A 14,531-nucleotide genomic window follows, 5' to 3' on the forward strand; every position below is an offset into this window, starting at 1 on the left:
GGGTAGAAATTCCCTGGAAAAGGCTCAGAATTGCTCCTTTAATTTCTCCTGCTGCCCATCATGGGCTTGCTCCAAGTGTGCTGCTGTTGCACTTGACCCCAAGCGAGCTGTGTCCCTAAATGCAGTGCCCCTGGAGCGTGGCATCCGTGTTGGCCTCACTCTGTGTTGGCCTCGCTCTGTGTTGGCCTCGCTCTGTGTCAACCTCTCTCCGTGTCAGCCTCTCTCCATGCCACAGCTGGGCTGTGCCCGGCCCCTCTGGAAGGTTATTGATGCCCTTTGTGTGCCCAGCTGGTCTGGATTCACTTGTTTGCTGACTGAAAGGCCTGGGGTTGGGAGCAGCCCCCCAGACCCGCAGCCCCTGCTTTCCCTGGGGCACATTCCCTGTTTGGGGGCGGATTCCAGCGTTTAACCCCAGCCACAAATCATTAATTCCAGCAGTTCGGAGTGAATCTCTGAACTCCCACCTGGAATCTGAAGGTGTGGTGAGCTGAGGTGAAGGAAACAGGAGGTTTGGAGAGGGAGGGCTCCCAAAGCCATTTTTTAGGGATGAGTGATTGCCAGTTTTTGTGGGAAGATGTCATGGCTGTTGGAAGCCAGCAGTGCCGTCAAAGGGGCTCTGTGTCTCTTCCAAGAATTGTTAGAACTACCTGGGAGCATCAAAGGACCAGGGAGGGAATTTTAAGCAGTTAGAGGTCACTGTGTCTGCTCTCCATCCTGAAGGGATCCAGAAAAACTGTTTGCTAAGGAATAAGGAGCGGAAGGTCCTGCCGAGGGCAGGGAGCAGGGATCACGCAGCTGATGACTATGGATGAGCTGTCGCTTTTCCAAAGGATTGGACTGAAGCTGCAGGACAGGAAACATCAGTAATGCTGATTTCTTAGATCTCAGTGCACAGGTTTAGGGGCAGAAATGCTCCGTATCTGGGGTTTTTTAAAAACCAGGTCAATGTTTGCAGCAACCATTGGATTCTTTCCGGTCCCCGAGGTCAGAACCTGCCAGTTCATAGCAGGGCAGTGACTCACAGGGTGACATCACTTCTCAGAGTCGGCAAACCCTGTCAGGAGGCTCAGGAATGCAGCCCGGGAATGCTGGGCCAGGAATATCGATCCTCTGCTGGGGGAGTGACTGATTGGAAACGCTCAATTGATTCATTTGAGTTCCACTCAGTCTGGGGTTCTGCACCACTGGGAGGAGTAATTAAAGCAATTAATGGGTTCACAAACCGGTCTGGAGGGAGTGGGAAAAGCTGGAATGTTTGTTTTACAGGATGGGCTGCTTTTCCAGCAGAGCTGCAGCTCCTCCCAGCACCCAGCCTGCCTCAATTTTTGGCTGATTTTTGGCTGTGCTTGGTCCCTGCACTGCAAGGGGCAGGGAAATGGTATTTTAGGGAGTGAGGAGATGAATGTATGGATAGATCTGGAGATAGGAGGAGACAGGGTGACAGCTGGGGGTGTCCAGCCTGGAAGAGAGAAGGCTCCAGGAAAGAAATCTAGAGGGGCTCCAGGAAAGCTACAGAGAGACTTTGGACAAGGGATGGAGGGACAGAGCAAGGGGGAATGGTTTTAAATTAAAAGAGGGGAAATTTAGATGGGATATTGGGAATAAATCCTTCTCTGAGAGGGTGTTTTGGCCCTAGCACAGGTTACCCAGAGAAGCTGTGGCTGCCCCATCCCTGAAAGTGTCCAAGGCCAGATTGGACGGGGCTTGGGGCAACCTGGGTTGGTGGAAGGTGCAGAGGGTGGAACTGGATAATCTTTAAGGTCTCCTCCCACCCAAACTATTCCATGTGGGATGTTTTCCCCCTGAAGATCTCTCACATGAGTTTCCTGGGTGCCCAGGGACCACACCCAGTATTTAGTGTTTTGGGAGCATCCAGACACATGCTGCTGAATTCCCAGTGCCTGGAGAACATGGAATACGTCCTGGGAGGTGCGGGAATGAGCAGAGCAACACCCTGACAGGCAGACTGAGGCTCCAGAAACAAACTCCCCCTTCCCACCAGCCACGTTCTCCTGCAGCTCGGGGGGAGAAAGGGACGAATTCCACAGAAAACCAGGAATCTTGCCTATCCTCCAAGGCAGAGCAATCCTCTCTGCTCCATCTTTAATTTCCCTCTGCTCAGAGGTGCCTGGATACCACAGACACTAATTCCCAAAGGCAGACACTGCTGTGGATTTTTTTTGCCACAGAGCTTGTTTTTGGGCCCAAAGCCCTTGATTTCCCTGGATATCCCTGAGGGGCTGCCAAGCCTCCTGTTCCCTCCCTGTTCCCCATCTGATCCTTTCCCGTAGGGAGCACAGGGAATGCTCATGGAAGATGCCTGGTTTAGGGGTGCATTGTAGGATGAGATGGGATGAAATGCTGGCAGGTCTGGGAAAGGAGAATAAACCAGCGGGGCCTGGGGTGTGATTCAGTGACCTTATAAACTGTATGAAGCAGCTTAGGGAGGGTCAGTGAGCTGAGAACCTTAATCAGAGCTAATCTAATTAATTACAAGCTTCTAAGGCAGTTTTCTCTGCTCTTCAGGAGCAGCTCTGCTTGAGGGGATAATCCTCTTGGAAGGTTCTTCTGGCTTTCCCCTGGTCAGGGAGAGCCCTGAGCCAGCCCTGGGTTTATGGAGTCAGGGCAGCCCAGCTGCTTTTGTCCTGGGTGGAATCCAGGGGAAAAGCCAATGATGTTGGGGTGTCACCCTGGGGTGACCCAGCTGGGAACAGGCACCACCAAACCTCTGCAGCTGGACAGGGAGACAAAACACATCCAAGGTTCCTGGGTCGGGATCAGGAGTGGGAGAGATCCCTCCCCCGTCACCTCCTGGGAACCAGACCCAGACTGGGGACAGGAATTGGATTATTGCTGACAAAAGCAGAGCAGAAGAATGAGAAGTGAAACCCACCCTAAAAACCTCTTCCCCCCCCTCTCCCTCCTTCCCCAGCTCTCCCTCCTCCCTCCAGCGGCGCAGGGAGACGGGAATGGGGTTGGGTCGGTCCATCCCACGTTGTTGCTGCCCCTGCTCAGGGAGAGCAGTCGCAGCCCTTCCCCTGCTCCCTGGGGTCCTTCCCACGGAGACAGTTCCCCGGGGACTCCTCCAGCCTGAGTCCGTCCCATGGCAACAGTTCTCCAGGAGCTGCTGCCACGGGGGTCACTTTTCCACGGGGTCAGTCCTTCAGGAACTGCTCCAACACGGGTCCCCACAGGGCCACAAGTCCCTCCAGGAAACCTCTCCCCAGGGATCCATGGATCCTGCCAGGCCCCTGCTCCAGCCTGGGCTTCCCACGGGGTCACAGCCTGTCCTGGGCATCCCCCTGCTCCATGTGGGCTCCTCCCCAGGCTGCAGGTGGATCCATGATCCATCCTGGGGTGCAGGTGGATCTGATCCATCCTGGACTGCAGGTGGATCTGATCCATCCTGGACTGCAGGTGGATCCATGATCCATCCTGGCCTTCCCTGGGCTGCAGGTGGATCTGATCCATCCTGGACTGCAGGTGGATCCATGATCCATCGTGGCTCTCTCTGGGCTGCAGGGGCTCAGCTGTCTCTCCCTGGGCTTCCCCATGGAATCTCAGGGGAATCCCAGCTCTGGCCCCTGGAGCAGCTCCTGCCCCTGCTCCTGCCCTGGGCTCTGCAGAGCTGTTCCTCTCACACATTCCCGTTCCTCTCCTCTCTGCACTCGATTCCATCTGCACAAGAACCTTTTCCTCCTTAGCTGTGTCATCCCAGAGGGGTTCCCACCATCCCTGCTGGGCTCAGCCTTGGCCAGCGGCGAGTCCATCCTGGAGCAACTGGAATTGGCTCCACGGACACGGGGGAAGCTTCTGGCAGCTTCTCACAACCCCCTCTACCAAACCCTGGGACACCAACACCCCCCAGAGCAGGGCAGTGCCAGCTGTGCTGATGGTTGTGTTTGCTGTTCCAGCTGTGCTGATGGCAGCGTTTGCCATTCCAGCTGTGCTCACAGCCCTGTTTGCTGTTCCAGCTGTGCTCACAGCCCCCTTTGCCATTCCAGCTGTGCTCACAGCCCCCTTTGCCATTCCAGGTGCGTGTTACTACGACCCCAACCAGTCCATGTACGTGTTTGGGGGCTGCACCCAGAGCAGCTGCAACGCCGCCTTCAACGACCTCTGGAGACTCGACCTCAACAGCAAGGAGTGGATCCGGCCCCTGGCATCAGGTGAGACGTGCCAGGACCTCAGCCCCTCGCCTGGCTGCTCAGGTTTAGTGTTTTCATGGGGTTTTTGTCACTGTCTGACTGAGGTTTGGGTTGTATCTTGACAAAACATGGGGTTCTGTGCATACCTGTGTGTTTGCAGCACTGTGCTGGGTTGGTTTTCTCTGGAGCAGGTGCTGGTTTCTGTCCCAGGATGAGGGACACTTGTTCAGCTGTGAGAGCCCAGGCTGATAAGGCTGAGAAAACTGGGATTGTTCAGCCTGGAGAAGGCTGAAGGAGAAGACTGAGACTTGGGATTGTTCAGCCTGGAAAAGGTCAAGAGAGTTGGGATTGTTGAGCCTGGAGAGAGAAGGTTCCAGGGACGCCTCAGAGCCCCTTCCAGTGCCTAAAGGGGCTCCAAGAGAGCTGGAAAGGGACTTTGGACAAGGGATGGAGGGACAGGACAAGGGGGAATGGTTTTAAACTAAAAGAGGGGAAATTCAGATGCGTTATTGGGAATAAATCCTTCCCTGTGAGGGTGGAGAGACCCTGGCACAGGTTACCCGGAGAAGCTGTGGCTGCCCCATCCCTGGAAGTGTCCAAGGCCAGGTTGGAGCAGCCTGGGCTAGTGGAAGGTGTGGAACTGGATGAGCCTTAAGGTCCCATCCTGTGATTCCATGATGAGAGTTGTTGTCCCAAAGCTGAGGTTTTCCTTCCTCCCTCCAGTAGGAGCCACTTGAGGTGTTTGAGGGGTGGAGGAGACGAGCTGAGCGAGGGGGGCTGTAGGAAAGCAGGTCCATCCCTGCAGTCCCTGTGCCCTCAGCAGGCAGGGAAACCCCCAAACCATCTCCCCCCCTGGTCTTTGTGCTCTGAGTGTCTCCCAGGGCACACTCATGTTCCTGGTGCTTCTGAATTCAACTGAAATAATGGAGAAAAAAGCAAAGCACTGGGGAAGCTCTTGGGGCAGGGTGGAAGGAAGGGTTAAACCAGGGGTTTTAGCAAAGGCTTGGTGTTTAACCAAGAGCAGGGAGGAGGAAGGAGCTCAGCACCAGCCCAGCCTGGCCCTGCTCCACGGGCTGCTTGGGGCTTCCTCGGCTCTGTTTGCTCCTCTGACACTGCAAAATCCAGATGTTCCTGTGTTGTGGTGTTCCTTGGGACCTCCTGCTGTCCCACTGAACTGTTCACACATCCCTTGGTGCTTGGATCAACCCACACTGCACTGCCAGGAGCAGCTGTGCGTGAGGGGATAACCCTCTGGGAAGGTTCCTCTGGTCAGGGATACCCCAGGTTTTATGGAAGTTGGGGCAGCCTGGCTGCTTTTCTCCCATCCAAACCCAGGGGGAAAAGAAAATTATCTTTGTTTTTCCCCCCAGAACAGGATTTTGCTCTGATTTTTGCCCTGCACAGCCCTCTGTAATCCCCACAGGGGAGAGCTAAGGAGGGAGAAAACAAAGCTCAGCCTTCCCACGGGTATGGAAACTGGGTCCTGCCGTCCCTCCATCCTGGGCTGGAGCGTTCTCCCGCTGCCCAGGGGTGGAGAGGAGCAGCATAAACAGGATGCTGGGAGCTGCAGACCTCTGCTCCGATCCAGCCCTCCCATTCCTGCAGCCCGGCGGGTCCTTCCGCGGGCTGAATGCGGGGCACGACTGGGGCACTCGGGGCTTCCCAGAGTCACGTTCCCACTGCCTCCCTGGCAAAGCACGCTCCTGAAAGAACAGCTCCTGTGGGAATATGTGTCAGAGTTAAGTCCCACGGGAAGATCCCCTGAGGAAATATTTCTGCGTGTTGTCATGAGCGAGATGGGATCGCAACTGAAACTCCGGGCCCCGGGAACGCTCCTGCTCCCGGGCTTCCAGAGGGATGAGTCACCCCACCGGGTGCCCGGGGTTGGATCTCGATCCTGCTTGGGTTTGGATGCCCTTACCCAGAGGGTTGGCACTGGCTGCCTGGGAAAGAATAGTGACTGGAGGGGGCAAAAGGGAGAGCTTTGAAATCCAGGATTGGGATGGAAATGAGGCAGGAGGGGTTTGATTGTAAAACAAGAGCTGACAGTGATTGATGAGCACTCATTATGTGGGTCCCTAATTGCTGGTGGAGGTGGAGGAGGAGTTCCCACACCTGCCCTGTGGACTCTCTAGGGTTTTGCTCCAGAGTGAGACTCTGGCTCTTTCCCAAGGCCAGTTTTCCCTTGGAGAAGTTCCGTCACACTCCACGTGTTCCCTCGTTAAGTATCTTATCTAATGAGTGCTTTGGAATAGGAGTGTGGTGTCTCAGCTGAGCTGGAACAGTTTCACCCCTTCCCCTCTCTGAGAGGCTTTTCCAGGAGAAAACACCCTTTTTGTTGTTGTTGTTGTTGTTGTTTGTTCCTCCCTGTTTTCGCTGGGGTTTTCTGGCTCCCGGGCATTCCATGACATCAGAGCTGGATAATTCATCTCTAGCCTGAGCTGCTCTGCTTCAGCTGGCAGTAAATATTTAGCCTTCAAAGACATAATTGGCCTGGGTTTCTTTAGTCTCAGAGACGGAGGAGGGAGATTATTACATCAAAAAACCCTAATTTTTGAGGTTTCAAAGTAATTTTTTTGCTTGGATCTGAACCAACAGCCCTGACTCGTGACTGAGGAGGCTGGAGCAGCTCCAGGGAGTCACCACCTGGCTGTTATGGAGAGCTTTTTGTGGGCTAGATGCACTGGGAAGGAGGGGGTCAGGCAGCAGGATCCCTGCTTTAGGAAGGTACCTCCCAGCTCTTCTCCCTCGAGCTCTCCAGGCCCCTCTGGAGCTGCTTCCCACCCTTTCCACTCCCACAGCCGAGTCCTGCCAGAGCATTTTGTGTGGGAAGCTGCAGAGTTATCCCAGGGTAGGTGGTCCCTGGGAGGAGGTACCTTTCTCCATGTGCTGGGGGTGCTTTTTGCCTTCATTTGCATAATTAACCTGGGCAGTTGTTGGAATTGGAGCCCATCCCTGCCCAGGAGATCCTGATGGAGGGCTGGAGGTGGTTTATGCTGGAATCTGTTGATCCAGCTGGAGGCAAGGGTTAGTCCCCACAAGGTTTCAGTGGTGATAGTCTCTGGTGCTCCCCAAAAATGAGCTGAAACAGCCAGGAAAGAAACCAAAATCGATTTGAAACGGAGACTCCCAGGACTTTCAGTACCTGAATGGGCTCCAAGGAGCTGGAGGAGGACTTGGGACAAGGGCCTGGAGTGACAGGACAAGGGAATGGCTTCCCACTGCCATAGGGCAGGATTAGATGGGAGATTGGGAAGGAATCCTTCCCTGGGAGGGTGGGCAGGCCCTGGCACAGGGTGCCCAGAGAAGCTGTGGCTGCCCCATCCCTGGAAGTGTCCAAGGCCAGGCTGGATGGGGCTTGGAGCAACCTGGGCTGGTGGAAGGTGTCCCTGCCCATGGCAGGGGTGGCACTGGATGGGCTTTAAGGTCCCTTCCGAGCCAACCCATCCTGGGATTATGTGTCTCAGTGCCACAGGAGCTGCAGGGTCTGTGGGGAGGCCTTTGCCAGGAGGATGCTGATCCCTGGGTTTGGCTGAGCCGGGATCCAGCCCTGAATCCCCTGGTGGCAGGGAAGGTTTGTTCTGTTTCCACACAGGTCTGTTCAACATCCCTGGGGATTCCCCTTCCAGCTCTGTGCCGTGACAGCTCCTGGAAGGCTTGAAAGCAGAGACCTTCAGCCTGAAGGTTTATGCTTCAAACCTCCTGGGTGGCTGGAACAGCTGGCAGTGAGTGTGCCAGCACCCTGTCCTGCTGCAGTGAGTGTGCCAGCACCTTCTCCTGCTGCAGTGAGTGTGCCAGCACCTTCTCCTGCTGCAGTGAGTGTGCCAGCACCTTCTCCTGCTGCAGTGAGTGTGCCAGCACCTTCTCCTGCTGCAGTGAGTGTGCCAGCACCTTCTCCTGCTGCAGTGAGTGTGCCAGCACCTTCTCCTGCTGCAGTGAGTGTGCCAACACCCTCCCGGCTGGTTCCTCTGGGCTCAGCTCCTCCCCAGCTCCTCTCCCTGCTTGGAGTGGGAGTTCGAGGATCAAGTTTCCTTTTGTGAGCTGAGGGGAAGGTGCCTTTGATGGTGTTGTGTTAACAAACCCAGCAGCCCGAGGGAGGAAGGGGAGACTGGGGAGAGCTCCCGCTGCCCTGCCCGGGGTGGCTGTGCCGGGTGGGAGGTGCTGTCAGATGTGGTCCCTGGGTGGTGGGAGGCTGGAGGAGGAACCTCCCTGTCAGTCCTGGGGCAGAGGGGCTTGGCCTTGACAAAGCTGCATGAAAGCCTTGCCCCCAGCAAGAGAAACCAGCCCTGTTTTCATCATCCCTCTGGAAAGCCATGGGGAGTTTTCAAAGCTGGTGTTCCAGCCTTGGTGCAGTTCCGTGGGATTGGCCCCACTCCGGGGGTGCTGCCTCCTCAGCGAGAGCTCTGTGGGGCTGGAGACAGGAGGTGAAGGACTGGGCTCCCCAGGGAGGGAGGTGGTGGTGCAGCTGGGATCCCACTGGTGCCCAGCTCTCCACGGCCACGAGCCAGCGTGGCACCGTCACTCAGGGCACCGTCACTCGTGGCACAGACCACACATGGGGCTCAGGGGTTCTGCAGTAAAACAGCTGTGGGAGTGCTGGGAAAATCCTCCTGTGTGGATTTAAACCCTCTGTGGCTGAGGGCTGTGGGGCTTGGTCAGTCCTTGGGTGTGTTTTGCCTCTTCTTTGCATCAGCTGTGTCCAGTTCAGCTCAGGAAGGACCCGGAGGGGCTGGAGCGTGTGCAGGGAAGGGAAGGGAGCTGGGAAGGGGCTGGAGCAGCAGGAGCAGCTGAGGGAGCTGGGGGGGCTCAGCCTGGAGAAAAGGAGGCTCAGGGGGGACCTTCTGGCTCTGCAACTCCCTGACAGGAGGGGGGAGCCGGGGGGGGGGTCGGGCTCTGCTCCCAGGGAACAAGGGACAGGAGGAGAGGGAACGGCCTCCAGCTGTGCCAGGGGAGGCTCAGGTTGGACATCAGCAGGAATTTCTCCATGGAAAGGGTGGTCAGGCCCTGGCAGGGGCTGCCCAGGGAGGTTTGGAGTCCCCAGCCCTGGAGGTGCCCAAGGAAGGCCTGGCTGTGGCACTGAGTGCTCTGGGCTGGGGACAAGGTGGGCATCGGGCACAGGGGGATCCATGGGCTGGGAGGGCTTTTCCAACCCATGGTTCCATGATTCTTTTCCCTGAAGAGCAATAACTGAAGCTCTGGACTAAAACTCTCTGCCCTGACCCCAGACTGCAGCTCTGCCCCCGCTGCAGTCACTCCCCTCACAGCACCATCACGAGCAGTTAAAAACACCCCAAAATCCCACCCTGGCCTCTCCAGAGCAGCATCTCCCAGTTGGAGTTTGCTGCCAGTCCCAAGACACCACCTGTGAGAGGTTTCTTCCAAAAAATTCCCATGTACACAAGGAAGGAGACGAGGAGAGGCAGGTTTGGAAAATAAACCTGCAATATTTAACCTGATTCCTTTCCACTTGGAGCCCTTGAAGAAAGGGCTGCAGGACTCCCTTGGTGTCCCTGTGTGCTGCTGACCCCATTCCATTGAAGGCAAACCTAAATTGGACTAAAAACTTGGGATCACCTTGAGCACACGGAGCCATGGCGCCGCTCCAGCCTCCCAGGGATCCAAAGGAATGAAAAGCTGATTCCTGGCACGGAGTAACACCTCTAACTGTGTCTGGCTGTGGGTGTCTGAGTCTTCCAAGTGGAGCAGGTTAATGGAGTGGCTGGAAATCCTTGTGTCCTTCTGCTGCCGTGGTGTTGAAGGAGCCTGGAAGAGAGGGAAGCTTTTCCAGCTCTTTTCCTGATCTGGTTTGTTTTTCCCTCGTTGCCCTTGGAGTTCAGTAGCACTGAGGCCTGTCTGTGCCTCCACAGAGGTAAAACTTGCACATTATCATCAAAAATCCCTGACTTTCCCACCACCATCAAAATGCTCTTTGAGCCCTCAAGCCTTGACCCCTTTGGAAATTCAGCCTTAATCCTGAGGAGTCGGAGCTTCCTTATCCCACCCCAATTTCCTCCTTATCCCACCCCAATTTCCTCCTTATCCCACCCCAATTTCCTCCTTATCCCACTCCTCATTTCCTCCTTATCCCACCCCTCATTTCCTCCTTATCCCACCCCAGTTTCTTCCTTCTCCCACCCCAATTTCTTCCTTATCCCACCTCAATTTCTTCCTCCTCCCACCCCAATTTCTTCCTTATTCCACCCCCAATTTCCTCATTCTCCCACCCCCAATTTCTTCCTTATCCCACCTCCAATTTCTAATTTCTTCCTTATCTCACCCCCAATTTCTTCCTTCTCCCACCCCTCACTTCTTCCTTATTCCATCCTTCATTTCTTCCTTATCCCACCCCCAATTTCTTCCTTATCCCACCTCAATTTCTTCCTTATCCCACCTCAATTTCTTCCTTATCCCACCTCAATTTCTTCCTTATCCTACCCCTCATTTCTTCCTTATCCCACCCCAATTTCCTCCTTATCCCACCCCCAGTTTCCTCCTTATCCCTGCCCTTGGAAGCAGGAGCCCGACCAGCTCCGGAGGGAGCCAGGATGGATCCCAGCCCCCCCTTCTGTCTCTGGGAGGAGCCACGATGTCCTTTTGTCCCTCTCCTCGCTTGGGTGCTTCCCAAAATGTTCTCGGATGGAATTTGTGATGTTCAAGATGAAACATTTCAAGGGCAGGAGATGAAAAATCCAACCAAATCCAGTGGAAGGCATTTTATTTTCCATAAGCTGTGACGCCTCGTTTGGAAAGCGCTGCCAAGGGCTGGATTCCAGGAGATTAATGCCCAGGTTTAGGTTTCCAGCACACATCTCTCTCCCCTCCCTGGGATTTGCCAGGCTCTGTCCTCCTCCAGCTCGTGCCCTTTTTGGCCCTGTTTAAACTGGAAAAGCTTTTTGGCACCTGGAGCCGTCGTTCCACTGGCACTGGTTTTATGGATCCTTCCTTGGATGGAGACCCTGCCTGGCCCTTGCAGGAATGAATCCAGGGACACACAGGGACAAAACCCCCCTGAAAATGGAGCATTGTAAGGATTTATCCTGCAAATGCCTTTGCTGACCCCGGCAGGAAAAGCCCAAAGATTCCTCTCCTCTTCCCAGGGGTCTCTGTGTGGCTCCTGGATGATTTTCTGCCTGGGAATCTGCTCCCTACAAAAAAAGGTTTGGAGAGGCTGGTGGTTGGAAAGGCTTTGCTTCTGAAACCTCAACTCTTCAGCTGGTCAGCGTGGTGGGAAATGGGTGTGGATTTACCACAACCAGGGGGAAAATATTCCTGTGCCTTCTATTCCTGAATCCCACATTGGAAACCACCATCCCTCCTTCCCCCTGTTCCCAACTGGCTGCATCCTGCCCTTCATCCCAGCTGGCTCTGAGGTATTCCTGCAGCATTCCCAATTGCTCCCAATATCTGCAGAGGTCATAAAGTCAATCCATAACTTCATTCCTCTGTTCTGGGTTGGGATGGGGGGACAGAGCCAGTTCAACTCCAACAAGGTGTCCAGGGACACCAGGATGCCACTGCTTCCCACAGGAATGTGGGGCTGGAGGCAGGAATGGCTTTGAAGAAGCCAATCTGCTTGCCCACAGAGATGGGAATGAGCCCAGGGGGTGGGAATGTGCCCAGGAATTGGGAACATGCCCAGGGGGTGGGAATGTGCGCAGGAATTGGGAATGTGCCCAGGGGTTGTGAATGTGCCCAGGAGGTGGGAATGTGCCCAGGAACTGGGAATGAGCCCAGGAATTGGGAATGTGCCCGGGACTCGGGGCCATGGCAGCAGACCCAGCTCGTGTCAGACCCAGCCCGTGTTGTTGCCAAAGGTGGTTCTGTCCCCGCAGGACAAACCCCCCGGGCAGTTTCCCTCTCCTATTCCCACTCTCCATGTGCTGCAGGAGCTGGAAGTTCAGCAGATCTTTATCTCCAGACAGAGCCTGATGGCTGAGCAGCCCCTACCATGGGGAATTGGCTCCCGGAGCTCTGGCAGCAGGTCAGGGGGGCTCCTCTGTCCCATGTGCTGCTCCCACAGGGAAGGATGTTCCCTCAGGATGCCCTCCTGGCCTGCCCCAGGCAGCTCAGCCTGGTGTGGGGGCAGTTTGTGGAAAGGGAATTCCAAGAGAGAAGCAGAGGAGGCTGGGAGGGAAGCAGCTCCAAGGGAAGTGGGTGTTTTAGGGATGACCTGGTTTCCCTCTTCCCTCGGGACAGGTCTGGGGACTCGTGGTTCCCTTTAAGGCAAGAGAAGAGCTGAGCACCTGGATGTTGGTGCAGGAATGGAGATCCCATGTGTCAGTTCATCCATGAGTTTGTTTTAATCCAGAGGATGCTGGATCTTTCCATGGCAAAAACCAACAAACCTGCACCTTGAATAGAGCAGGAATCTTGATAAGGAACGTCCTGGTGATTCTCTTCTCCTGGATGATGAGGGGTTTATTCCAGATTTGAAATTCACCTGCACAGTATTCCTTTCTCCAAAAGGTTTCCAGTGTGGAGCAGTCCTCCTTAACACACTGCCACCATGGATGGAGCAGTCCAACCTGGAAAAGGGCTTCTTGCTTTACCCTTGTGGGATTAAGATTCCTGGAGAGGAGCTCCCTGGGTGCAGATCCCTCCAGAGATTAATGAAGGAATGTTTCCCTCTGTTGCCTTTATCAGCCTCTGGGATGGACACAGAGAATTTTTAGCCTCCCTGGTCCCTGTTTTAATGCTCAAAGGTGGCCTGGAGCAGGGGCATATGGATTCTGTAGGATATCCTGAGCTGGGAGGGACCACAGGGATCACTGAGTCCAGTTCCTGGAGGGATTGGAGGGGCAGGACCTGCCCATGTTAAACACAACCCCTGGGCCCTCTGGAAGGATTTGCTACACCAAAATTGAGAAAACTCTTTGCAGCTCTGTTGGAAATAAGAAAATCCTGATCTGTGAAAATCAGAGTTGGGAATCGTTGTATGGACAAATAAGGAGTCGGGTCTGGGTGGTGCTCAGAACCTGGAGACTCCCAGGGGGGTTGGAACCTTCTGAAGGTCTCAAACGTCTGAGAGTCAGAATCCCAGAATTCCAGACTGTTTTAGATGGGAAGAGACCTCAAAGCCCATCCAGTCCCACCTTCCACTAGCCCAGGTTGCTCCAAGCCCCATCCAACCTGGCCTTGGACACTTCCAGGGATCCAGGGGCAGCCATAGCTTCTCTGGGCAACCTGTGCCAGGGCCTCCCCACCCTCCCAGGGGAGGAATCCTTCCCAATCTCCCATCTATCTCTGCCCTCTGGCAGTGGGAAGCCATTCCCTGTGTCCTCAGTCCCTCTCCAACTCTCTTGGAGCCCCTTTAGGCACTGGAAGGGGCTCCAAGGTCTCCCTGGAGCTTCTCTTCTCCAGGTGAGCACTCCCAGCTCTCAGCCTGTCTCCTGTCTCTCTCCAGATCCATCCATACATCTATCTCCATATTCCCTATAAGGGAATTCCCTATTCCAGTTGCATTGTCACAGAATCCCAGAACGGTTTGGGTTGGAAAGGACCTTGAAGCCCATCCAGTGCCATCCCCTGCCATGGACACCTCCCACTGTCCCAGGTGGCTCCAAGCCCCGTCCAGCCTGGCCTTGGACACTCCCAGGGCTGGGCTGGTGCTGTTGGGATGATGAGCAGAAATCCCCAATGGCAGCAGCACCTCCTTCCCCCGGGAAAGCCTTGGAGCGCTGGCAGGACCGTTGGCTCTTCAATGCTCCCGAAGTCCAGGCCTCCCATCTTTTAAACCCTAAGCAGGAATTAGGGTTGATTTTCCAAGAGCTTTTTTTTTTCCCTCTAAGGATTTTTTTCCTTGATTTCCCGGCTGTGCAGAGAATTGAATTTGCCCGTCCGAGTTCGGAGCCGAGGTGTTTCCACACTGCGGGAGCAGCCAAAGCATCCATGACAAACCTCCCTTTGGATTTCCTTTTCGGGGAAAAAAGGCTTCAAACGGCGGAGCCGCTGCCGGGCTGTTGGCTCTGGTGCTGCCTCCTGTCGTGAGTGTGTTTTGAGCACAGGGAGCCGCGAGCCTGATCCCAGAGCCTGATCCCTCCTTCCCGGGGCTGCTCCCGTCCTCCCGGAGGCGTGGGAGGGAGCAGGGCTGGGGCTTTCCCTGCCCACGAGCTCCAGTGTGATTCTACATCCAGTTATTCCCTCCCGGGAAGGTACATCCACCTCCCTGGAGGGGGCAGTGGGATAAAACACTGTCGTCCCACGGCTGGATCAGCCTTGTCAGCCGGGAGGCAGCTTCGAGGAGCCTTGGGAAAGGTCCTGCTCGGGATTTCGGGAAGGCTGTGCTGACATCTATCGGCAGCAGCTCCTTCCACGTTTTCCCGCTGTTGTGCCTGTGCCTGGAGGATTTTTATCCGCCAGGATTACGTGTGTAATACTCGGGAT

At 55.3% G+C, this 14,531-nt stretch overlaps 1 protein-coding gene across 1 annotated transcript in view; it reads left to right on the forward strand.

Moving 5' to 3' along the window:
• FBXO42 (F-box protein 42) overlaps positions 1-14,531 on the forward strand; it is a 46,404-nt gene that overhangs the window by 19,388 nt on the left and 12,485 nt on the right. The window contains exon 4 of the mRNA XM_032709161.1: positions 4,035-4,169. Coding sequence (XP_032565052.1) covers positions 4,035-4,169 — 135 coding nt within the window. The remainder of the gene's footprint in view (positions 1-4,034; positions 4,170-14,531) is intronic.

The sequence above is a fragment of the Chiroxiphia lanceolata genome, chromosome 22, assembly GCF_009829145.1.
Source record: "Chiroxiphia lanceolata isolate bChiLan1 chromosome 22, bChiLan1.pri, whole genome shotgun sequence".
NCBI lineage: Eukaryota > Metazoa > Chordata > Aves > Passeriformes > Pipridae > Chiroxiphia > Chiroxiphia lanceolata.